The sequence below is a fragment of the Centroberyx affinis genome, unplaced genomic scaffold (assembly GCF_046629955.1).
Source record: "Centroberyx affinis isolate AG114_WGS23_722 - 3 ecotype Tasmania unplaced genomic scaffold, CSIRO-AGI_Caff_v1 ptg002362l_1, whole genome shotgun sequence".
Lineage (NCBI taxonomy): Eukaryota > Metazoa > Chordata > Actinopteri > Beryciformes > Berycidae > Centroberyx > Centroberyx affinis.
In genome coordinates, this window is record NW_027280622.1 from 207,373 (window position 1) to 233,258 (window position 25,886).

The 25,886-nt window shown below is 45.7% G+C and overlaps 1 protein-coding gene across 1 annotated transcript in view; it reads left to right on the top strand.

Annotated features, from left to right (window-relative positions):
- The window catches only part of LOC139655949 (titin-like), a 225,562-nt gene that overhangs the window by 190,982 nt on the left and 8,694 nt on the right, over positions 1-25,886 (top strand). The window contains 30 exon segments of the mRNA XM_071533376.1: positions 384-971; positions 1,274-1,576; positions 2,027-2,323; positions 2,416-2,703; positions 2,843-3,148; positions 3,427-3,729; positions 4,060-4,365; positions 4,571-6,337; positions 6,549-6,842; positions 7,406-7,690; positions 7,819-8,118; positions 8,381-10,447; positions 10,851-11,153; positions 11,633-11,938; positions 12,160-12,450; positions 13,199-13,498; positions 14,125-14,430; positions 15,418-15,720; positions 16,277-16,558; positions 16,827-17,420; positions 17,854-18,141; positions 18,484-18,783; positions 19,218-19,520; positions 19,698-20,000; positions 20,416-21,000; positions 21,646-21,948; positions 22,838-23,137; positions 23,369-23,944; positions 24,434-24,739; positions 25,240-25,830. Coding sequence (XP_071389477.1) covers positions 384-971; positions 1,274-1,576; positions 2,027-2,323; positions 2,416-2,703; positions 2,843-3,148; positions 3,427-3,729; positions 4,060-4,365; positions 4,571-6,337; positions 6,549-6,842; positions 7,406-7,690; positions 7,819-8,118; positions 8,381-10,447; positions 10,851-11,153; positions 11,633-11,938; positions 12,160-12,450; positions 13,199-13,498; positions 14,125-14,430; positions 15,418-15,720; positions 16,277-16,558; positions 16,827-17,420; positions 17,854-18,141; positions 18,484-18,783; positions 19,218-19,520; positions 19,698-20,000; positions 20,416-21,000; positions 21,646-21,948; positions 22,838-23,137; positions 23,369-23,944; positions 24,434-24,739; positions 25,240-25,830 — 13,644 coding nt within the window.

Below are 25,886 nucleotides of genomic sequence, written 5' to 3' on the forward strand. Positions count from 1 at the left end.
TGGCTTATTTAACCATAATCTATAGGCTTGAAAAATATATTTTTTTTATATTAACCCTAACCCACTGTATCCTTTTAAAAAATATATATTATTATGATTATTTGGCAACAATTTTATTTCTATTTATTATTATTATTATTTCTATGTTTCTTTTATTTTATTCTGTTTATTTCTATTGATGTATTTATTGATGCATCAAAAGAAATGCATAACTTATGATAGCTGAAAATGTTATCTCCATTTCATGAAAATGTATATTTTACCATGTTTTTAAAGGGTCACTTTTTGACCCACGGAATGTTTTTTTTTTTCTCTGGAAAGCTTGGGGGACTAGTTTTTAGTGTAACATTACTCATCACATTGTCATTTTTTTTATTCAACAGAGGCTCCAGAGTTTGACCTGAAGAACTATCCCAAGAACACAGTTTATGTGAGAGCAGGCTCCAACCTGACCTTTGAGATTCCTCTCACTGGCAGGCCCATGCCTAAGGTGACCATGTCCAAGAACAACATTGTCATCAAGGGATCCAAGAGGCTGCTGACTGAGGTAACACCTGAAAGCCTCATCATCACCCTCAACGAGAGCACTGCAAGTGACGCTGGCAAATATGAAGTCACCGCCTCCAATGTGGGCGGTACCACCAAGATCTTCATCATATTTGTTGTCCTGGATAGACCTGGACCTCCTGTTGGCCCGATTGAGGTCGGAGAGGTTGGAGAAACCACAGTATGTCTGAAATGGGCTCCTCCAGAGTATGATGGCGGCAGCCCTGTTACCAACTATGTTGTCCTTAGGCGTGAGACCAGCACTCCTACCTGGACAGAGGTCTCCTCTAACATTGCCAGAAGTGCAATGAAGGTGACCAAGCTGACCAAGGGAGAGGAGTATCAGTTCAGAATCAAGGCTGAGAATCGCTATGGCATCAGCGACCACATTGACACCAAACCAATCACAGTCAAGCTTCCATACAGTAAGTCACTTCACTGTAATGCATTTCAATAGTGTAACTGTAACAGTCTTGATCTATTACCCTGTGTTATGGAGAAATAACTGTTAATTCAATCAGTAATTCAAACAGCAAGAAACCTATTCAAGTTACACCTGGGGCGTATTAAGGGGGCATGAAGGATGAGATATCTGTACATTTTGAATAGATCCCTGTTGTTAACTATAACTTAGTGCAAAATATGGTGGAAAGGAATCATCTACCTATCCTCGGTTACCTTTGAACCAAATGTCCACTGAACATAAATGTCATTGTGTCCATTACAGCCATCCCCGGACCTCCATCCACACCATGGCTCGGCTTCGTATCCAGAGAGAGCTTGACTGTCTGCTGGAATGAGCCAGTGACTGATGGTGGAAACCCTGTGTTCGGATATCACCTCCAGATGAAGGAGAGGAGCAGCATCCTCTGGCAGAAGGTCAACAAGACAGCCATCCCAGCAACCCAGTGGAGGGTCACCAACATTTGCCCTGGCCTCATCTACGAATTCAAGGTGGCAGCTGAGAACGCAGCTGGTATCGGAAAGTTGAGCAAGACATCTGAGGAGGTGTTGGCTATTGATGCCTGTGGTAAGTATTTTTTTCAATGTCTGCTAAGGTGAGATCATTTGAAATATAGGGTGAGCAGTTTGACTTTGAAGTTTAATAATATCTGAGTAAGGGTGAGTTCAGAATTTACGTAAATTTGATTTGAATAAACTTTGAATGAACTGAGTCAGTCATGCACACTAAAAAAATCGCAATTCAATTTTGAGGTGACCACAGCCTTGAATAATATAAATAGAAAATCTCACATTGAGGACGTCTCTTCACTCTTCATTATTATGCATTTCTTGAGGTGTCCTGGTGGCTCAGTTGACTAAGGCGCGTAACCACAACATCCTGAATTGGAATCTGGCCTGGGACCTTTGTTGCATGTCATTCCCCTCTCAGCCAATCTTTACTGTCCGTCTTCACTGTCAACTTTCAAATAAAATGTATTTAATTTTTTTCTCATCCTCCTCAACTTGTATGTTTCAGAGCCCCCAGCAAATGTCCGTGTCACAGAGGTCACTAAGAACTCAGCCTGCCTGGCCTGGCAGAGGCCTCCCTATGATGGTGGCAGCAAGATCACTGGCTACAGCGTGGAGAGGAGAGAGGCTCCCAGTGGCAGATGGGTGAAAGCCAACTTCACAAACATCATTGAGATGGGCTTCACTGTATCTGGACTAAACCAGGATGAATCTTATGAGTTCAGAGTCTACGCCAAGAATGCCGTTGGGTCAGTCAGCAACCCATCTCTTATTGCTGGCCCAGTTACTTGTGTTGATTCATGTGGTGAGTTGTCATTTCTTTATAATTAAATTGATTGTCTGGTTCACACTGGATTTATTTATTCATTGCTTATGTTTATATCTATCATCTCTCAGGTGCCCCAGCCATTGACCTGCCCCCAGAGTATCTGGATGTGGTTCAGTACAAGGCTGGAGCTTCTGTTAAGCTCAGAGTAGGAATCATTGCCAAGCCTCTGCCAACGATTGAGTGGCTCAAGGATGGAAAGGAGCTGGTGGCCACCTCTTCAGTGTCTGTTGAAAGCACGACTGATTCCTCTGGTGTCTTGATCAAGGACGCAACTCGCCTCAACACAGGCACATATGAGATCAAGATCAAGAATGTTCTGGGCTCAGCATCTGCATCCATCAGGATTGAAGTCCTAGGTATTCACAAATTATTGATACTGTATATCATATTCATCTAATTCTTTCAATCAGTTTGAACAGACATTCTTATTTAATGTAAATTCGCATCATCCCTATATTTGTGTCTTAATGCGCTCTACCTTTTTACCTACCCTAGACAAACCTGGTCCCCCAGCTGGCAGCATCACCTTCAACTCCGTCACAGCAGACAGGATCATCCTCAGCTGGGAGGCTGTGCCTGAGGCCGACCAGGGTGGTTCCAAGGTGACCCACTACATTGTGGAGAAGCGTGAGACCAGCCGAGTGGTCTGGTCCACAGTCTCAGACCAGCTGGAGCAGACCCATGTCAGTGTCGGCAAGCTGGTACGAGGAAACGAGTATGTGTTCCGCGTCATGGGTGTTAGCAAATACGGAGTTGGAGAACCTGTGGAGTCCGAGCCAGTTGTCGCTAAGAATGCCTTCGGTAAGTGGTTTATCAGTGGATATCAGGCTGTAGAATATTATGATTAGAAATGAATTGTTAACATGTGAATGATTCACTCTATATGGAGTAATATGAAGAAGATTTTATATCAAACACCTACCTAAACACCAAACAATTAATCCACTATATCCAGGTGTGTGTTCTACTTTTCTCCTAATGGTTTGTGGCAATAAGAAAATTTTTACTTGTTTTGTAAAAATAAAGAATTTACCTTTTGGACGTTGTTCATATTATTTCCCTAATATTCATTTCCACAGTAACTCCTGGGCAGCCTCGTACTCCTGAGGTGAATACTATCACCAAGTCCACCATGGTGGTAGAATGGGACAAACCAGGTGTAGATGGAGGCAGTGCTGTTAGTGGCTACTACCTGGAGAGACGTGACAAGAAGAGCCTGCGCTGGATCAGAGTTTACAAAGACCCCATCACTGACATCAAACAGTCTGTCTACCATCTGACAGAAGGAAATGAGTACCAGTACCGTGTCTGTGCCATCAACAAGGCTGGAGAAGGACCATTCTCTGATGTGTCTGACTACTATAAAGCTGCTGACCCAGTTGGTAAGTGCAGTGATAGCTGCAAGCTTCCTAAATGTCCTGCAAGAATAAGCTAAGAAAAACGTTTTGCATACACAAAGCAAAACAGCGCATCCATATGCACAACCATCCATGTCTATACTAAGCAGACATGTTTATTGCTATATTTTAGCTGTGTATGCCCAAAGTCATGGATAGGCCGAAGTTTGAACTCTTGTATTTACAGAAAATATTTCAGGCATTGGCTTTACATTTCCATACAGGAAACTACTGTAATCTGAGAACTATGACCTCTCTTACAACTTCAACAAACACACACCCTTCTGTACCTAACCTATACACTCTACTCAACAGATCCACCATATGAGCCTTGCAAGCTAAAGGTGGTGGACTCCACCAAGACCTCCATCACCCTGGGCTGGTCCAAGCCTGAATGGGACGGAGGCAGTGAGGTCACCAGCTACATGGTGGAAAAGCTGGTTGAGGGAGAGGAAGAATGGGCCCTCATTACCTCTAAGGGGGAGGTCAAGACGACAGAGTACACAGTCCACGACCTGAAGCCAGATGTCAACTACTTCTTCAGAGTGTCTGCTGTTAACTGCGCTGGCCGCGGAGACCCCCTGGAGATGACTGAGCCTGTACAGGCTAAGGATATCCTGGGTACATTAAACACACTTCACATTTCCAATATTAAGAATTAGAGTAAAAATACATTTGGAGTGTAGGCAATGCTTGATCACAATCTTTTTCTCAGAGGTGTCAATGCATGATAGCTGCACTTAATGAGCTAATCACATACTTGATACACCTATAGATCAATGTTTGTATGACCTTTCTATGACCGTATTTTTCATGATTTATACAGAGGAGGCCCAGGTTGACCCAGATGTAGCCATGAGATCTCACTACATTGTGAAGGCTGGCAAGGACGTGGAGCTGTCTGTTCCCATGAAGGGCAGACCTGCTCCCACCGCCTCCTGGAGCAAGGGAGAGGAATGCATCGACCACGACCCAAAATATGAGTTCCACCACTCAGACACTACCTCAGTTCTTGTTATGCGTGAGGTGACTAGGCTTGACACCGGAAAGTACACAGTCAAGATTGAGAACGGTGTGGGAGAGCCCAAGACCCTGACCCTGTCAGTGAAGGTCCAGGACACACCGGCTCAGTGCAGGAACTTGGTGCTGAAGGACGTGACCCGTGGAAAGGTCACTCTTTGCTGGGAGCCTCCACTCCTTGACGGCGGTGCCGAGATCACAAACTACATCATTGAGAAGAGAGACTCTTCCAAGAGAGCCTACTCTGCTGTGACAAACAAATGCACAGAGACAACATACACCATTGAAGACCTCTCAGAGAAGACATCCTTCTTCTTCCGTGTGTCAGCAGAGAACGAGAACGGTGTTGGTGATCCATGTGACACAGCTGAGCCGGTGAAGGCTACAGAGACCCCAGGACCTGTCAAGGAGGTGTCTATGAAGGATTCATCCAAGACCTCTGTCACTCTACAGTGGCTGAAGCCTGATTATGACGGCGGCAGCATCATCTCTGACTACATTATTGAGAAGAGGCTCAAGAGCGAGGAGGAATGGTCTATTGCAGGAAACAGCAAACAGTGTGAGTTTGAAGTCAAGAAACTCAAGGAGCACTCAGACATGTTCTTCAGAGTTGCTGCCAGGAATGAGAAGGGAAAGGGTGACTATGTTGAGGTTGGACCTATCAAGGTGATTGACTACATTATCACACCTGAGGCCTGCCTTGCAGACTACCCAGGTGGCACCCTCAGTGTTCGCCTTGGTCATAATGTGCACATCGAGCTGCCATACAAGGGCAAGCCCAGACCTGCCATTCTGTGGCTGAAGGACAACCTGCCTCTCAAGGAGAGTGACCAAGTCCGCTTCAAGAAGACAGACAGCAAAGCCACTCTAATGATCAAGAATGTGAGGAAGGAGAATGAGGGTAAATATACCCTGACCCTCGACAACAAGATTAACAGGAGATCCTTCCACATCCATGTCATCACTCTTGGACCGCCATCAAAGCCCGTTGGACCCATCCGCCTGGATGAGGTGAGAGCTGAGAGCATCATGATCTCCTGGGATGAACCAAATGATGATGGTGGTGGAGATATCACCTGCTACTCTGTGGAGAAGCGCGACACTTCCCAGAATGACTGGAAGATGGCCTGCTCCAGCGTAGAGGGAACTCAGTTCAAGATTCCCAACCTGATCAAGGGTATCCAGTACCAGTTCAGAGTGTGTGCTGAGAACAGGTATGGTGTCAGTGAGCCTCTGGTCTCACAGATGGTCATCGCCAAGCACCAGTTCAGGCCTCCAGGCCCACCAGGCAAGCCTGTCGTGTACAATGTCACTAATGATGGCATGACCATCCAGTGGGAACAGCCCATCTATGATGGTGGTACGCCTATCCAGGGCTTCCATGTGGAGAAGAAGGAGAAGAACAGTATCATGTGGCAGAAGGTCAACACTGTGCTGGTGACTGAGAGGGACTACAGGATCTTGGGCCTGATTGAGGGCCTGGAGTACACCTTCAGAGTCTACGCCCAGAATGATGCTGGCTTCAGTCGCATGAGTGATGAGAGCAAGACAACGATGGCTGTCTCTCCTGTTGGTGAGTGCTTGGTCAGACTTATGAATCCCGACTACAACACATCACTTTATCATATTCACAAGTTGTTCTTCTAACATATATATATTGCAACTGTAAAACTCTTGAAAGGAGTGCTGTTTTAAAATGCTGACTTATATGTAGTTTTATTGAATATGAGTATAAATATTCACTATGGTAAAATAATTCAAATGATACATCTCATGTTTTTCAGATCATCCTGGCCAGCCTGACTATATTGATGTGACTAGTGACTCAGTCACCCTGAAATGGGATGCACCAAAGCGTGACGGAGGTAGCAAGATTACCGGTTACAACATTGAGAAACGTCAAGGACAGGGCCGCTGGTTCAAGGCCAACTTGACTGATGTGCACGACTGCCAGTATACTGTCACTGGCCTGGCAATGAATGAGCGCTACGAGTTCAGAGTGATCGCCAGGAATGCCATTGGCGTTGTCAGCCCGCCTTCCAATTCTTCTGGCTTCATTGTGGTCAGAAATGAGAATGGTGAGTGATGATGGGACGGCAATAGTCTAGAAGTTAGAGAAGCTTGTGACTGTAAGGTTGCCAGTTTGAATCCCAGGGCTGGCTAGGAAAATTAGGTTGAGGAAAGTGAGGCTCAACCCAGCAGATGCTACTCAGTGGTCAACAGTAGAAAACTGTAGTTGTACTGGGCAGTTTGCTGATGTGAATGTGTGTAACTGTGTGAATGTGTAGCAGTGTGCCGCTGGAAAAGTGTGTTCAGTTGTCATTCCCTGGATAAATACATTTTAAATAATGACTAAATTATCTTTTAATAACACTAGAAACATGTATATATTATTTGTAAAATGTTGCTCTACAATAACCTTTTGGAACTTGGCTGAAGTTCATTAGAGCAATAGAGGTTAACTACTGTGCCTATCAGCCTATCTTTCTGGGAAATTAAAAGTTTAATGCTCTGTAATTTAAAACTATACTAAACAGATAACAGATCACTCTTAAATTTTGTTTACCAACAAATCCAATATTAACCAGGAATTCACACGTCTAAAACTATTCCCATCTCACCCCTTTCTCTTCTAAACCAGCTGCTCCAAATATTGAGTTCGGCCCCGAGTACTTTGAGGGTTTGACAGTCAAGGCAGGAGACAACATCAAGCTGAAGGTGACTGTCACTGGCCGCCCGGTTCCCAAGGTCGTCTGGTACAGAGACGGTGTGGAGATTACCAAGAAAATGATGGACATCATCAATGTGGCTGGATCCAGCACTCTGTCCGTCAGGGACGCCGACCGTTCACATCGTGGTCTCTACACTGTGGAGGCTACCAACGGATCTGGAAGCAAGAAGGAGAACATCAACGTGCAAGTCCAAGGTGCGCAGTTTTTCTGTTCATATTACAGTGCATTTTTTAACTTGGACAGAAGATTAATGAATGAAACAGTAAATCAATCAGCTGCACAATACTTTGTTATTCTTACTGCCATTTCTCCTGTAATGCAGACACTCCTGGGGAGCCAGTAGGACCCATCACTTTCAGCAACATCTCCGAGGGCAGGTGCACCCTGTCCTGGGCCGCACCAGAGAATGACGGCTGCTCCGAGGTTTCCCATTACATCATTGAGAAGCGTGAGACCTCCAAGATCTCCTGGGCCTTGGTGTCTGATGAGTGCAAGGAGTGCACCTTCAATGCCACCAAGCTCATCAAGACCAATGAGTACCAGTTCAGGGTGTCCGCTGTCAACAAGTTTGGAGTGGGCAGACCTGTGGACTCCAGCCCCATCATTGCACAGCTGCAATACAGTAAGTGGAAAGTTGGATGTGGCCCTGTTTATTTGGTTAGTAGCACATTCAGAATACATGATCTCTTATACGCACACATGGTAGTCATCTCAAGATATGTTATAGCAGCTTCAAATGCATTGAATCTGCACATATAACCTGGAAATTAGTCGCACAATCATTAAAAAATGTGAGACAAAAGAAATATGAAATCTCCACATTAGTTTCTTTGGTTAATCATCGCACACAATGCATCTAACCAAACTGCTACTGTTTCCCCCAGCTACTCCTGATGCTCCAGGCACTCCTGACGCCACCGAGGTGACAGGAGAGAGCATCACCCTGGCCTGGACTGCTCCCACTTCTGATGGAGGCAACCCTGTTCAGCACTACATCCTGGAGAAGCGTGAGAAGAAAACTGTCCGCTTCTACAAGGTGACTACCAAGAAGCCCATCGTCGAATGTGCTCACAAGGTGCTCAACCTGACAGAGGATATGGAATATGAGTTCCGTGTCATGGCTGTGAATGATGCCGGTGTCGGAGCTCCCAGCAACATCTCCATGCCTATCAAGGCCGCCGAGCCCAAGGATATACCCTGTGCTCCATCTGTGGTCTGTGTGTCTGACTCCACCAACACCTCCATCAGCCTGGAATGGAGCAGGCCTATGGACGACGGAGGCATGGAAGTCCTGGGCTACATCGTTGACATGGCGAAGGGACAAGAGGAGGAATGGAAGAGAGTCACTGATGAGCTGGTGGCAGAAACGACCTACATGGTGACCGGTCTGGAGACAGGAGCTGAGTACAGGTTCCGTGTTGCAGCTGTCAATCATGTGGGTAAGGGTGAAGGAAAGGAGACTCCAGAGCCTGCTCAGGCCGTCGACAGACTAACGCCACCCCAGGTGGATATTGACGCCAGCTTCAAGCAGACCCATATCGTCAAGGCTGGAAGCTCAGTGTGTCTGGGCATCCACTTTAGAGGAAAGCCCATTCCCACCGCAACTTGGGTGAAGGAAGATGGAGAGCTGGGTGTCATGTCAGAAATCACCACTACAGATGGCTACACTTCACTAGCCTTGGAAAACTGCTCTAGAAATGAATCAGGCAAATACACGATTACCCTGGAGAATGCCAGCGGCAGCAAGGCCATTACTTTCAATGTGAAGGTGATGGACACCCCTGGACCTCCGCAGGCCCTGGCCTTCAAGGAAGTGTCCCGAGGCTCAGTCACACTGATCTGGCAGTCTCCTCTTAATGACGGTGGAGCCCGCATCCATCACTACATTGTAGAGAGGCGCGAGGCCAGCCGCCGCACTTGGCAGCAGTCTGGTGGCAAATGCACTCAGCATATCCTGAAGATCCAGGACCTGCTGGAGGGAGTGCCATACTTCTTCAGAGTCTCAGCCGAGAACCAGCACGGTGTGGGTGAAGCCTTTGAGCTGACTGAGCCTGTCACTGCCACAGCTGAGCCAGCATCTCCAAAGAGACTGGACGTCCTGGACACCACAGACAGCTCCGTGTCTCTGGGCTGGCTCAAACCAGAACATGATGGTGGCAGCCGCATCCAAGGTTTCGTCATTGAAGCTAAACCAAAGGGTACAGACAAATGGATGGTGGTTGGAAACACCCAAAACCTCACCTACATGGTTGAAAAGCTTAACAAGGGTGATGAGTATGACTTCCGTGTGAAGGCCAAGAACGAAGCTGGCTTCAGCCAGCCCAGGGAAACTCTGGCCTCTGTGCTGGTCAAGGAGCCTCACATTGAACCTGCAGCTGACCTCAGCGAGATCACCGACCAGCTCATCACATGCAGGTCTGGCAAGACCTTCACCATCGACGTTCCCATCAGCGGTAGACCTGCGCCTAAGGTGAGCTGGAAGCTGGAGGAGATGAGGCTGAAGAACTCAGACAGAGTCTCTATCAAAGTATTGAAGGACAGAACCAGCATCTCGGTCAAGGAGGCAATGAGAGGAGATGGAGGTAAATACTACCTGACTCTGGAGAACGTGACAGGAACCAAGACCTTTACTATCGAAGTCAACGTTATTGGTAGACCCAGTCCTCCCAGTGGACCCATCGAGATCTCCTCTATTACTTCTGAGTCCTGTGTGGTCAGCTGGGAATCGCCAGAGGATGACGGCGGCACCGACATCACCAACTACATTGTGGAGAAGCGTGAGTCCGGCTCCACTGCCTGGCAGCTGATCAACTCCAGCGTGAAGCGCACGACTCTCCATGTCAGTCACCTGACCAAGTACATGCAGTACACCTTCAGGGTCTGCGCTGAGAACAGGTTTGGCGTCAGCAAGTCCACCGAGTCGGAGACTATTGTTGCTGAGCATCCATTCAGTGAGTACAATTCTATAAACCTGTAAAGTATACTTCAGTCATCAGTGTGTAACTATAGTATGAAACATGATGTAATATGCATTCAGTACAACTACATAGATGCATATTACAGTGAACAAAAGTGATGTAACAGCAAATGTTAACATTAAACTGTGTAAAGAAAACACAAACATATATTAATGAAAACCAAATGTGTAATTTTAGTCATTTGTATCCTATTTAGATATTTTAACAAAATAATTCAACATTCAATTGATAATATTAAACATTTAAGAATGTATTAATATGTTACACTTAAGTAATATTAATGGTAATGTATATAAAAATGTATAGGCCTACCTACTTTTGAGACGGACTGTTGTATGTGACTGTACTCAAACAAGACATCTCATTGTTATAACAGCACCTCCTAGCCCACCAACAAGACCAACAGTCTTCGGTGTCACCGCCAACAACATGAACATCAAATGGGAGGAGCCCTTCAACGACGGCGGCAGCAAGGTAACGGGCTACTGGATCGAGAAGAAGGAGAGGAACATCATCCTGTGGGTGAGGGAGAACAAGATCCCTTGCTTTGAGTGCTACTACAGGGTGGAAGGTCTGGTGGAAGGCCTGGAGTACCAGTTCAGGATCTACGCCATGAACAGCGCCGGGCTGAGCAAAGCCAGCGAGGCCTCCAAGAGAGCCGTGGCTCAGAACCCTGTCGGTGAGTGTTAACATGCTTTAGTATCACGTAGGGCAGGATGATATTGACAGGTAATCATATTGAGGTTATTTTGCTGCCTATTGCAATTGCAAACTAAACTGCAATACAGTATACATTTTTTTCAGCAAACAGACATATTTAATAAAAAAACTGGGATGTTGCTTTGTTGTTTGCTGTTTGAATAAAATGAAAGTTTTTTTATTATGTGCAATTTAATTTATAGTCCAGAAATTTGGCTTATCGCCAGAATATCATGTTTAGGAACCACCACTCTGATAAAACAATTGCAGTGTTTTTGAAATTGAAGTAATTCATGCAATTTTTGATTTATATATTTGTTTATTTTTCAAATAATTGTGCAGCCCTAGAATAATGATAATGATACTACTGCTATTAAGTTTTACTGGGACCATTGTTATATATTATCCACTATTAGTAGGTACCTTGCCTGACAAAACTGTTTGTCTGTCTCTTCTCAGATCCACCAAGTAAGCCGGAAGTCACCAACGTCACCAGATCCACCGTCTCCCTCAAATGGTCTTCTCCGCTGAACGACGGAGGCAGTCCCATCGTGGGATACATCATCGAGCGTAAGCCGTACACTCTGACCGGTGAAGGCCGCTGGCTCAAGTGTAACTACACCAACGTGACGGACACCTTCTTCACCGTCACCGCTCTGGGAGAGGGAGAGCCCTACGAGTTCAGGGTCATCGCCAAGAACACCAACCAGGTCTTCAGCTTGCCCTCCGAGTCCACCGGCTCTGTGCAGTGCAAGACCGACTTCGGTAAGATTTGCATCTCTACAGCACACTTGTCAAATACATAACCACACACACTTTAACACTTCTGTCATCTTACCTCCAGCAATATTAGTCATAAAGCCATAAACCAGTCATAGCCAAAAACTATCCACTGACATGACAGTAACAACAAAGATGTTATTTATTATCATTGTAATCTTTATAGCAGCCATCACTCAGGTTTGTTTTTTTTCCCTGTCCAACAGAGCCTCCAAAGGCCCAGCTGGACAGCAAACTCCTGTCGGACACGGTGACGGTCCGGGCCGGTTCAGACCTGGTCCTGGACGCAGCTGTGGGCGGTCGGCCCGACCCGAAGGCCTCCTGGTCCAAGGGAACCAGGGACTTGGAGCTGTGTGAGAAGTACCACCTGCAGTATACGCCCACCAAGGCCATGGCCATCATCAAGTTCTGCGACAGAGACGATACCGGAAAGTACATCCTCACCGTCAGGAACGTCAGCGGAACCAAGACTGCCGAGGTCAACGTCAAAGTACTTGGTGAGTGTGAAAACTTCGAACTTATAGAACTCTAAGTGTTGTTTGCATCTTTAGGTATTTTGGGAATATAATTACTCAGGCAAAAAAAATTAGATAGACAACAAATGCCAAATAGGTCAGATGGTGGCCGATAGTGGCCACTTACGTTTTGGTCCATAACTTTTGAACCGTCGTAGCATCAGAATTTTTTTTTCCCCACCCATTTCTGTCTGAGTAGATTTTCCGCCATTATGAATTTTCTCCTCCTAGACCGTTGGGGCAATCGTCTCCAAATTTGGTGTGCGTAATCTCTGGACGGCCATGATTAAAAGTTATCAAAAGATTTTTGATATTCCATATCGTTTTGATGTAAATGACTTCCAAAGTTTGATCAAATGTTGTAAACCCTAAGGTCTATTTTACATGAATGCATTGTGCTATCTGCACCAAATTTGGGACACTTGTGCAGGTATCTACTCTGAGGTACTATGCAAAATGGTGGTCGTTTGGTGTCATTTTGCCCATAGGGAGCCCTACATCAACTTTTTAAAATTTAAATGCCCATAACTCAGTGACTGTAAATAGAAAAAACATCTTTCAATTAGAGACCAAACACGCCACAGGGAGCACACTTGCACATTATTCCACATAACACATTTACCCCAGAGGTCATCAGGTGCTTCGACCCCGGCAACTGGTGCTCGCAGCTATATTTGACACTGTTATTCAGAGTGACTTACAATATTTAAAATAATAAATTGTTTTCCAGACACCCCCGGAGTGTGCGAGGGCAGCATTGAAATCAGCAGGATCACCCAGGAGTCGTGCACGCTGAGCTGGAAGCCGCCTCTGGAGGACGGAGGCGACGACGTGAGCCACTACATCGTGGAGAGGCGCGACACCAACAGGCTCAACTGGGTCATCATGGACGCCGAGTGCAAGGAGCTGACCCGCAACATCACCCAGCTGTTCAAGAACACAGAGTACCTGTTCAGAGTCAGGGGAGTCAACAAGTACGGACCTGGAGTCCACCTGCAGTCTGAGCCCATGGTTGCCAGAAACACATTCAGTAAGTGGTGTTGCATCACATTTTTACTGACTGAACCATAAAGTAAATTAAGTATTGAAATGGGTTATCACTGCTACAAGTGCTTTAAAATAAAATTCATGACATCATCAGTACAAAATAAATCAAAGTATAAACCATAGCACTTAAAGAGCCCAGTATTCATAGTAATAATAAACTTAATTTGTGTAGCACCTTTCAAAACAGAGTCACAAAGTGCTTTACATTAACAAAATAGAAACAAGAACAAAACACCAAAAAGACAAAAGACATAGTAAAATGACAGCAACACACTTAAGCCACAAATACAGATCAATATAAAACAATAAAACCTAGAAGAATCAGATAAACGCATAAATCACTCCTGATTCACATATCCTGCACTCCTCAAGGATCTCAGTTAGGTAAAAGCAAGTCTGTGAGAGTCTGTTTACAGGAGAAGCAGCTTAATCTCCTCAGGCAAGTTGTTCCAAAGCCTAGAGGCCATAATAGCAAAGCCCTGATCACTGAATATTAGGTTAAAAATAAAAACTGAAACCACAAATGACTCCTGTTCATAAGGGTTGGTGAAGCTTTCTCCGTAACACTGAATCAACCTTCTAACCGCCGTCTCCTCCGTGTGTCTCCAGCTGTGCCGTCTCCTCCCGGCACTCCGGAGATCCTGGTGTCAGGGAAGGACTTCGCCACCATCGAGTGGCTGAAGCCGGAGAGCGACGGCGGCAGCGAGATCGTCCACTACCTGGTGGAGAGACGCGAGAGGAAGAGCGCCCGCTGGGTGAAGGTGAACAGAGACGGAGCTCACCTGGACACCACGCTGAAGGTGTCCGGCCTGACCGAGGGAAACATCTACCAGTTCAGAGTGACCGCTGCCAACAAGGCCGGGGAGAGCGAGGCCAGCGAGGTTTCCCTCTACGTCGTCTGCAGAGTGCCCACATGTAAGTCCGGTTTGTTCATACATCGTACAAGCATACATACCTAACATTACTTTGAATTGTTTTAATTATAATGTTTTTCAAAAAATGCTTCAACTGTACCAATACACAAGATTTTAGATTTTAGGCAACTAGCTGACAGTTATTCTCCAGAGCGACAGGAGAACAAGCTTCAATTTATCCACTACCAGTCAACAGCTTGGACACACCACATTTTTCTTTATTTTTACTATTTTCCCAACATTTTAGAATAATAGCAAAGACATCAAAACTATGAAATAACACAAATGGAATTATGCAGTGACTAAAAAAGTCTTAAACAAATCAAAACTATCTTATAGTTTAGATTCTTTGCCTTGATGGAAAGGCAAAGGCTTTGGAAAGAAACTCATACATAGGATCAACTTCACTATTTATATTTGACTAAGAAACTCATTTCAAGCATTTAAGCAGAAGACTGTAGATCAGAATGGATTGAAGAGAATGAAAACCATATTGCATTCAATAAGGTGGGTCCACACTTTTGACTGGTAGTGTAAATCTGATTCTGCTGTGTCTTGTGACATGATTAAAGTAGGGCTGCAACTAACAATTATTTTCATTGTCGATTAATCTGTTGATTATTTTCTCGATTAATGGATTAGTTGTTTGGTCTATAAAATGTCAGAAAATGGTGAAAAATGTGGATCAGTGTTTCCCAAAGCCCAAGATGACGTCCTCAAATGTCTTGTTTTGTCCACAACCCAAAGATATTCAGTTTACTGTCATAGAGGAGGAAAGAAACCAGAAAATATTCACATTTAAGAAGCTGGAATCAGAGAATTTTGACTTATTTTTCTTTAAAAAATTACTCAAACCGATTAATCGATTATCAAAATAGCTGGCATAGTTGACAACTAATCGATTAATCGTTGCAGCTCTAGATTAAAGCGTAACCACATCTAGTAACACTTCTACTTCTTCTTCTCCCCCCTCCCCCCCCCCCCTCAGGCACCCCCGCCCCCCCCTCCATCCCTCGTATCAGCGACACGCACGCCGACAGCATCAGCCTGGCCTGGTCGCGGCCCGTGGACGACGGGGGAGCCGACGTCATGGGCTACATCCTGGAGATGCAGGAGGCCGGGGCGGAGGAGTGGACCAAGGCCCACGAGAAGACGCTGAGGGGGACGGAGCACGTGGCGACCGGCCTCTCCGCGGGAAAGAAGTACTGCTTCAGAGTGGCCGGAGTCAACATCAACGGCACCGGAGACTTCAGCGAGCCGTGCGCCGAGACCGAGCCGGCGGAGAGGATCGGTGAGTCGGATATATCAAGTCGCTATTTTTCTGTATCGTTTTGTTCTGTTTGTACTCTGCTCTAGTCTCTCACAACACTTGGAAAAGGCACTAAAAAATCGAAAGCAAATTAAACAAATAAATTATAAAATACAGTGTTTCCTTCTTCCAATACAGAAACGCTTTTGCTACAGTGTGCCATAGTAGAATAAGATAGATAGATACATAGATGGATACATAGATAGATAAATAGATACTTTTATTAACCCCGGAGGAAATTTAGGCAGCCGGTAGCTTAAATACGGCACACAATTAAATACACACAATAAAAATGGGCCTGTTTGACCTGTATAAAGTGAAGTAAAGTAACTGCACTGTACATAAACATAAGATACTAAAAACTTTAAACTACTTTAAACTACAAGGTCCTGAACATATGGAGATTGTTCATGCAGTAGATAAATAAATAATTCCACAATGCAAAAAATGATACTCAAAAGTGACTTAAAGTGCATAGTAAGCAGGGCTAAAAAAAAATAAACCAACAGCACATGAATCATTGCGTCTCCTCACACAGAAACTCCTGACTTCGAGCTGCATGACGACCTGAAGAAGACCATCTGCCTGCGGGCCGGCGGCTCGCTGCGGCTGTTCGTCACGGTGACGGGACGTCCCGCTCCCGCCATCACCTGGAGCAAGCCCGGCGTCGACCTGCACAACCGCGGCTTCATCGAGGTCAACAGCAAGTCCACCATGCTCCTCATCGACAAGGTCCACCGCTACGACGCCGGGAAGTACACACTGGTGGCTGAGAACTCCGCCGGGAAACAGGAAGTCAACATTCTTGTCAAGATCTATGGTGAGATGATTGATTTTGTGAGAAAATAAATGAAATCTAAATATTCAGTGATGTACGATGAGTACAACATGTAAAATCTCAGTATTCACGTTCAAATAAAAGTCAGTGTTGTTATATATAGTGATATTAAAAGTGAATTGAAAGCTGACATTGATTTTTGCCAGCTTAAGCTCTTCAAGTCCAGATAGCAACGTTAATATTATTATGAAATGTGCTACCTTTGAAAATGTATTTGATGTTTTAACCACACGTGTATTCTTCATGTCAGATACTCCTGGACCAACTGGACCAATCAAGATCAAGGAGCTGACCAAGGAGTCCGCCACCATCTCTTGGGACGCCCCGACCGTGGACGGAGGAGCGCCGGTCAACAACTACGTCATCGAGAGGCGCGAGGCGTCCATGCGGGCCTACAAGACCGTCACCTCCAAGTGCAGCAAGACCTCCTACAAGATCGACAGCCTGATGGAGGGCATGCTGTACTACTTCCGCGTCCTGCCCGAGAACATCTACGGCGTGGGCGAGCCCCGCGAGACGCCGGACGTGGTCCTGGTGTGCGAGGTGCCGCTGCCGCCGCAGAAGCTGGAGATGATCGACGTCACCAAGACCTCCGTCAGCCTGGGCTGGGAGAAGCCCGAGCACGACGGCGGCAGCAGGCTGACCGGCTACGTCATCGAGGCCTGCAGGTTCGGCACCGACAAGTGGATGAAGGTGGCCGCGCTGAAGACCGACGACTTCGAGCACACCGTGGAGAAGCTGAACGAGAACGAGCAGTACCTGTTCAGGATCAGAGCGGTGAACAGCCGGGGAGCCAGCGAGCCCAGGGAGATCGTCACCGCCATCACCGTGCAGGAGCAGAGAGGTGGGGACACAAAACACACAAAGGGACTTCACTGCCTACATGGAAACTTTGCATACTCTTAAAATATTTAGTGTCAAAACATAGAAATAAACAGTACAATACACATTGCTGTTGTCATGTGAAAACCTCATATCTCTGATGTTGATGATTTGTTCGCTTCAATTGAAAGATTACATGCTCTTCTATGGGTTGAGAAAATTCTACCATCCTTGGGCTTATAAAACCCTTTCAAACCCCTTTGGATAAACTCAAAAATGCAAAAAAAGACATTTCTTTCTCCTGAAAACTGTACATTTTGGAGATTTGAGGTTTTCACCCAACAGCGGCGATATATATTATCCCCCTAACTGTTAGCAGTTTGTCTCTCAAGCCTTTATGTAAACTGCAGTCATACATACTGTATGTTATGCATTAACGTCTCTCTGTCTTGCAGTCCTGCCTGTGGTGGACCTCTCCAGCATTCCTCAGAAGGTGGTGAACGTTCTGGCCGGAAAGACCCTGGAGCTGGACCTGCCCATCATCGGCAGGCCGCCTCCCGTCTGCTCCTGGTACTTCAGCGACAACAAGATGAAAGTCACCGACCGCGTCAAGATCCAGAGCACCGGAAAGTTCTCCAAGCTCACCGTGTCGGAGACCACCATCGACGACACCGGGGACTACAGCCTGGAGGTGAAGAACGCCACCGGAGTCATCACCGAGGTCATCAAGGTCATCATCCTCTGTAAGGAACCACGCTCTCTCAATGGCTGCTTGTTTTTGTTGTGATTGTTTTCACCCCCTCATGTTTTTGTAATCTTTTTTCGTCCTTTAATAGATATGATTACATTTATTTCATATATTTACATAGATGTATATTTTGGACATTTAGCTGATGCACCTTACAATGAGTTCAATAGTTGAATGAACTCAGATTCCGTGATTGCTGATATTACGAGAAGTCAGTACCAAGGATTGCGTTGTCATTTACCTTTTTCATTTTGTTGACAGTGTGATCCTCTCATAGAAAGTAGAAGCCAGTCAAACATTTTTGTTCTTCAATAATCCTCTCGTTCTCTTTTCCCAGCCAAACCCGACGAGCCGACGGGGCCGATCAGGTTCGATGAGATCGACGCCACCTCCGTCGCCTGCAGCTGGGATCCTCCGGCCAGAGACGGCGGCGCCCCCATCAGCGGGTACGTGGTGGAGCAGCGTGACGCCCACCGGCCCGGCTGGGTGCCCGTCTCCGACTCCGTCAGCCGGCCCACCTTCAAGTTCGAGAACCTGATCGAGGGAGACGAGTACGTCTTCCGCGCGGCCGCCGTGAACCGCTACGGCACCGGGGAGTTCCTGCAGTCTGAGATCGCCATGTGCAAGAGCCTGAAGAGTAAGCAGCCGGTCCTCTCTCTCAGCATCATTACACAGTTAGCTGACTCTTCTGTACAGACAGATACAAGTCAACCTGCATGAACCACCATGCTAACAAGCAGCCTGGTAGTAAAGACTATGCAAGTAATAACAATACAATCCTATGAACTAAAAGAATAGAGGGATAGTTTTACTGTCACTCACTTCACTAATCTTTTTGAAATATTATAAGGTTGTAATACATTTTATATTCTTGGCATTTAGCTGATGCTCTTATCCAGAGTGACTTAAGACATTAGTGACAGCACAATAGACTTAAATTCATAGATCTCTAACATTACAAACAGCCAATGTTACAGTCATCATGAGATAATGATCAGTCATAACACATCATCTATATAGACATTACATGGCCTTGTAAACAGCATGGTAACGTGTTGTCCTGCTCCCCAGACGTGCCCGGACCTCCCGGCAGACCCACCGTGTTCGACTCGTCCCGGGACGGCATGACGGTGGCCTGGAACCCGCCGGAGGAGGACGGCGGCCTGGAGGTTTCCGGATACATCATCGAGCGTAAAGAGGTCCGGTCGGACAGATGGGTGCGCGCCAACAAGAACCCGATCACCATGACCAGGTACCGGTCCACCGGGCTGATCGAGGGCCTGGAGTACGAACACAGGATCACCGCCATCAACGCCAGAGGAATGAGCAAACCCAGTCTGCTGTCCAAACCGGCAGTGGCAACAGATCCCATCGGTGAGAGGAGAAAGCTGTTTTTATTAGTTTGTGGTTAAAACTTCATGTATAATGTGGTGACATTACAAGCATTATAGCGCAATACAGAATCATCTGCTATATGTAGTCATGTTAATTTTCAAATAAAGATGAAACGTGATAAGTCGCTGATGAGTTCCCCCTGCCTCCCCTCCTCAGATCCACCCGGCTGCCCCCAGAACCCGAGGATCACCGACACCACCAAGTCCTCGGTGTCTCTGGCCTGGAGTCCTCCAGACGACGAGGGAGACGCCCGGGTGGACGGCTACCTGATCGAGATGCAGAAGGCGGGCACCTCGGCCTGGATCAAGTGCAACACCACGCCGTCTCTGATCTGCGAATACACGCTGACCAAGATGCCCCAGGGAGAGGAGTTCAAGTTCCGCGTGATGGCCTGCAACGCCGGAGGCTCCGGGGAGCCGGCTGAGGTGCCGGGAACCGTCACAGTCACTGAGATGCTCGGTAAGGCCGTGCACATTACAGCAATCACAAAAAAACAATCTAAACTTGCACGCGACCACTAGTAATAATAATGATAACTTTATTTATAGAGGATTTTCAAAACTTGGTTTCTCAAAACAAAGTATTTTACAAGGAAAGATATAATCTGTAGAGCTAAGAATAACATTAAAAACAAAACTTTAACACAACATAAGTGTAAGACAGTAATAAATAAATTTAAAACAATTTAATTAATTACAAGAACACCTATTTAGTATGGAGCACAAGGGCCAAGTTTATGTTGATACAGAAAGACTTAAGCAAGATAATTCTAATTAGTTTGTAGTTATTAGTTGAGCATCAGGCTGCTGGATTAAAACATTTCCTGTATGTGAAAGAAAACTAATTTCTCTAACTATCACTTTGTGTTCTCCAGAATCTCCTGATTACGACCTGGAGCTGAAATACAAAGATGTGTATGTGGTGCGGCAGGGAGGAGTGGTGAGACTCTCTCTGCCCATCAAGGGAAAACCCCATCCGACCTGCAAGTGGTCTAAGGACGGCGGCGCGGTCTCCGACAAAGCCATGATCGCCTCCACCGAGGACGCCAGCGAGCTGGTGATCAAGGGAGCCGAGAGGAGCGACTCCGGCGCCTACGACCTCCTGCTGGAGAACCGGGTCGGCAAGAAGAAGGCCCAGATCAAGGTCAAGGTGATCGGCCGGCCCGGCGCTCCGGAGGGACCGATGGTCTTCGAGGAGATCCAGGCCACCTCCGTCAAGTTGTGCTGGAAGGCCCCCGCCGACGACGGAGGCTCTGAGATCCTGGGTTACATCGTGGAGAGACGCGGGGCGGCCAGGAACGCCTGGTACACCGTGGACTCCAGGGTGACCGACACCCAGCTGCTGGTGAAGGGCCTCAGGGAGGGAGTGGAGTATCACTTCAAGGTCACCGCCGAAAACTCGTTCGGCATCAGCGCTTCTCTGAAGTCAGAGCAGCCGCTGCTGCCCAAGACCCCGCTGTGTGAGTATCCTCCTCTCTGTTCATATCGACTTTATTCAGTTATTTTATATAAAAACATTGTCCTAAAAAAACCATTTCCCAAATGCCAAGAAAAGCAGCCTTGTTAGATTGCCCAGCATGCAGTTTTGAGTTTATCCAACAGGGTTTGAAATGGTTTTATTAGCCCAAGACCGGAAGAGTTTTCTCAGCCCACAGAAGACCATGTAATCCTTTGATTGAAATTAAAACATGAAAACCACCAAAATTAAAAAAGTTACGGGGTTTTCGCATCACAACAGCAAAATTTTCCTGTTAAATTTTCCCACCAAGTAGACAGTAGAATACAATATTATATGTTTATATGCAATAAAAGAAAATAAGATTCAATAATGACACAGAAAATATGAGACTTACAATAATAGTTTAGTAGTAACATTGCACTTTTCATTTTGCAATGCACAGCTTTTTGACCTCTGACCTAAGTGCAATAGTACCTTTTTGTCACTTGTTAGCTTTTTTTTTTTAACTTGTATCATACATGTTTATTACTTATTTATTGTATATTTATAATAGCTGCATTTACAGATTGCTTCTAAATGGAATTTTGTTGTACTTGTTACAATGACAATAAAGTCTAATCTAATATAATCTACTTATTAAAACCAGGTGCCCCTGAGCCTTCAAGCACCCCACCAGAGATTATGGACGTCACCAAGAGCTCCGTGGCTCTGGCCTGGTCCAGGCCCAAGGACGACGGCGGCTCCGCCATCACCGGATACTTCATCGAGTACAAGGAGGTGTCGGCCGAAACCTGGTCCCGCCACCAGACGAAGATCACCTCCACCATGTTCACTCTGCCCGGACTCACCCCCGACGCCGAGTACCAGTTCCGCCTTGTTGCCGTCAACGACATCGGAGAGAGCGAGGCCGGACCGGTGTCCGACCCCGTCACATGCAAGGATCCGTTCGGTCAGTCTCGTCCCCCATAGAATTTTATTATAGCTGATCAATATTACAGTAGTAATAATGTGAATTGTGAACAGCGTGTGAGATTTTACTTGTTAGGTGGGACATACAGTACATATATTATATATATTTTTTTATTATATATATATATATATTTTTTTTTTTCGGCACACACTTTTATGTAAAGTTCAATCTGTTTTTAATTGTATCTCTGTGTGTTTTTAGGTGTACCTGTTTACCTCATATATTACCTTTTATTCCTATTTTCTATTATATATATTTTTTAAATTTATTTTTATTTTTCTATCATTCATTGTGGTAGTTTCACATCACTGCTTTTGGGTTTTATTGTATGTAAAGCACTTTGTAAACATTGTTTTTAGAAAAGTGCTATACAAATAAAGTAATTATTATTATTATATAATACAATAATAATAATAATAATAATAAATGTTAGTTTCAGACCACAGTTACAAAGTGTTTTACAGACAAAACAATAATAAACTAGAAGGGCACTTGGAGAGCACAGACCTCCGCCAAGGTTTGTGCTATTATTGCTTGTTCGTGAGTCAGATCCGGATCCGCTCCAAAATTTAATGGGTTCTTCCTTGGCCCATGATACACCCTTCCACCAAGTGTCATGAAAATCGGCCCAGTAGTTTTTCCGTAATCCTGCTAATAGACAAACAAACAGACAAACAAACAAACAAACGGCACCGAAACCATAACCTCCTTGGCGGAGTTAATAATAAATGTTAGTTTCAGACCACAGTTACAATGTGTTTTACAGACAAAACAATAATAAATAAAAAAACTAATACGGACAGCTTTTTAAGGACAGAGAAACAAAGCCTTTTGAATTAAACTGACTTGTTTATTTCTTTTCTTCCAGACAAGCCAAGCCAACCAGGCGAGATCGACACGGTGAACGTGATGAACAACTTCATCACCATCCGCTGGCAAGCTCCAGAGTGCGACGGTGGAAAGGAGATCCTGGGCTACTGGGTGGAGTACAGAAAGTCCATCGAGAGCACCTGGAAGAAGAGCAACAAGCAGAGGCTGAAGGAGAAGGAGTTCACCATGCCCGGACTGGCCGAGGCCACCGAGTACGAGTTCAGAGTGTTCGCTGAGAACGAGACTGGAATCAGCAGGCCGCGCAGGACCGCCACATGCATCAAGACCAAACTGAGTGGTGAGTAAACTGAAATATTCATGCTAGGAAACAGATATAAAGTCAGTGTTATGGCATGGAAATCACATGTCAGCATTTAGCTGACTTCCAATCAGAAATGACTAAGACACATTTGGCCATGTGTTTCATAGTTGTTCCATTCTTTTATAAACTAATATGCATCAATATGACCAGCAATGTAATACGAAATATACAAGACGCTAAGATGAGATCGTTGTTTTGTACTTACAGTCGAAACTAAACCAAGCCTGAGAAAGGAAATGGATGAAGTAACCGTTAAACTCGGCCAGCCCGGCGTCATGAAGTGCCAGATTATTGGCAGGCCCGTTCCTGAGATCAAATGGTACCACGCCGGCAGGGAGCTCGTCGAGTCCCGCAAGTACGAGATGAGCTCTGACGGCCGCAACCACTCCCTGACCATCATGACCGACCAGCAGAGGGACGAGGGTGAGTACACCTGCAAGGCCATCAACGACGCCGGAGACGCCGAGACCACCGGCACTCTGGTGCTGGAGGCCGCTCCCATGTTCCACCCCGACTACCCGCTGAAGGACACCTACTACGCCGGCCTGGGAACCACCCTCCGCATCCACGCCGCCTACATCGGCCGCCCCGAGCCCAAGATCATGTGGCTCCACGGGGCCAAAACCCTGGAGAACACAGAGGACATCAGCATCGAGAACACCGAGCACTACACACACATGGTCATCAAGAACGTGCAGCGCAGAGTCAACGGAGGAAAATACAGAATCAGACTGCACAACCACTTCGGCAGGACTGACACCGCATTCAATGTTGAAATCTATGGTATGTTCATATAAATCTGTCATAGCACTTTGGGCATTTAGCTGACAGTCCTGTCATGAGAGTGATTTGCAATGAGTGCAGCGATATTGCTGTTAAATTGCTACAATTTTCATGAATCAAATTAATAACTTCCATTTCTTCAATGCGGAAAGGTTTAAGATTACACATAGCATATGTGCAATGTCAAAAATGTATTAAAGCTTCAAAAGTGCATAAATCAACAACAGCGCATAATGAAAACATATAGGCTATAAACATTTTGGCTGGGGTTGTCATAAGGCCTATCTGACAAAGCCACAGATTATCTGTATCTCTCTTGAAGGGAACTAACAACTTTGAGGGTCCATATGCATTTGCTGAGAGGCTATTTGTGGCGCGGCCGATTGCATTGCTTACAGAATGTTTATAAAGTGGAAATTACACATTTACACATTTCAAAATGTGTAAATGATCTCTACGGTAATATCTACTACCGTTGTTTGTTTCCAGACAAACCTGACATGCCTCAGGGCCCCATCGTCCTGGACGCCCTGCTGAAGAACTCCGTCATCATCAGCTGGAAGGCTCCCCAAGACGACGGAGGCTCCATGATCACCAACTACATTGTGGAGAAGCGTGAGGACAAGGAGGGCACTAAGTGGGAACTGGTGTCATCATCCATCAATGGCACATCTTGCCGCGTGCCCAACCTGATCGACAGCGCCGGATACTTCTTCCGTGTTTACGCTCAGAATCGCTATGGCAGCAGTGAGCCACTGGAGCTGGCTGCTCCTATCCTCATCAAGAGCCAACTGGGTGAGTTTAGACATAAATATTACAGTGTCTTTTTTGTGATCTTAAGCCTGCTGTAATCAATCTATTAGATTACACTGTAATAATACAACAAATTATGAGATAAAGTTTTAGTAATTGAAAGTAATCGAAATTGGGTCTTTGTAGCAGCAAATATTAATAGGATACAGCAAGAAGGAAAAGAGACTATAAATAAGAATGGAGCAAATGAGAGGTAGTAAACACAACCAACAATGAAAACACTACAACATATTGGCACTATAAGAATGAAAAGTATGAAATATAATAACACCATGTATGCAGGGTGTGCAAACTAACAGCAGTAGAGCATACAGAGACCAAGAAATAAGTGGATAAATATGTGCGAATATGAGAATACAATACGGCTAATAAATTAATATCTCAATATCATATACAATACCATATAAATTCAAATATAGAGAGAGATACCTATGTACAATGTGCAAAACACTGATGGTTTCTGGTTTATGTCCTATCAACAGAGAAACCATCACCACCTCTGTCGCCAGTTGTGTCTGGAATCACCAAGGACTCTTGTGTGGTTTCCTGGAAGCCTCCAGTCAGCGACGGCGGCTCCAAGATCAAGAGCTACTGCCTTGAGAAGAAGGAAAAGAAGGGCGAATGGACTCCAGTGACTGCTGATGAGATCAAGCAGACCGTGTTCTCCGTCAAGCGCCTCACCGAGGGCGCAGAGTACATCTTCCGTGTGAAGTGCGAGAACCTTGGAGGAGAGAGCGACTACAGCGAGGAGACCTCTCCCATCGTTCCAGCCACAGCTGTTGACATCCGTGCTCCTGCCTTCAAGGAGGAGCTGAGGAACATGAGCGTCAAGTACAAGAGTAATGCTACCCTTGTCTGCAAGATCACAGGACAACCCAAGCCTGTGATTAAATGGTTCAGACGAGGAAAGGAGATCCACTCTGATGGAAAGAAGATCAAGATCCAGGAGTTCAAGGGAGGTTACCACCAGCTGGTCATCACAGAGGCTGATGAGGAAGACTCTACTGTTTACCAGATCAGGGCCACCAACCAGGGAGGCTCCATCTGTGCTACAGTATCTCTGGATGTTGAGGGTAAGCTCACAGATAGACGCATTCATTGCAACTGGACAACTTGGAAAATTTTCAAG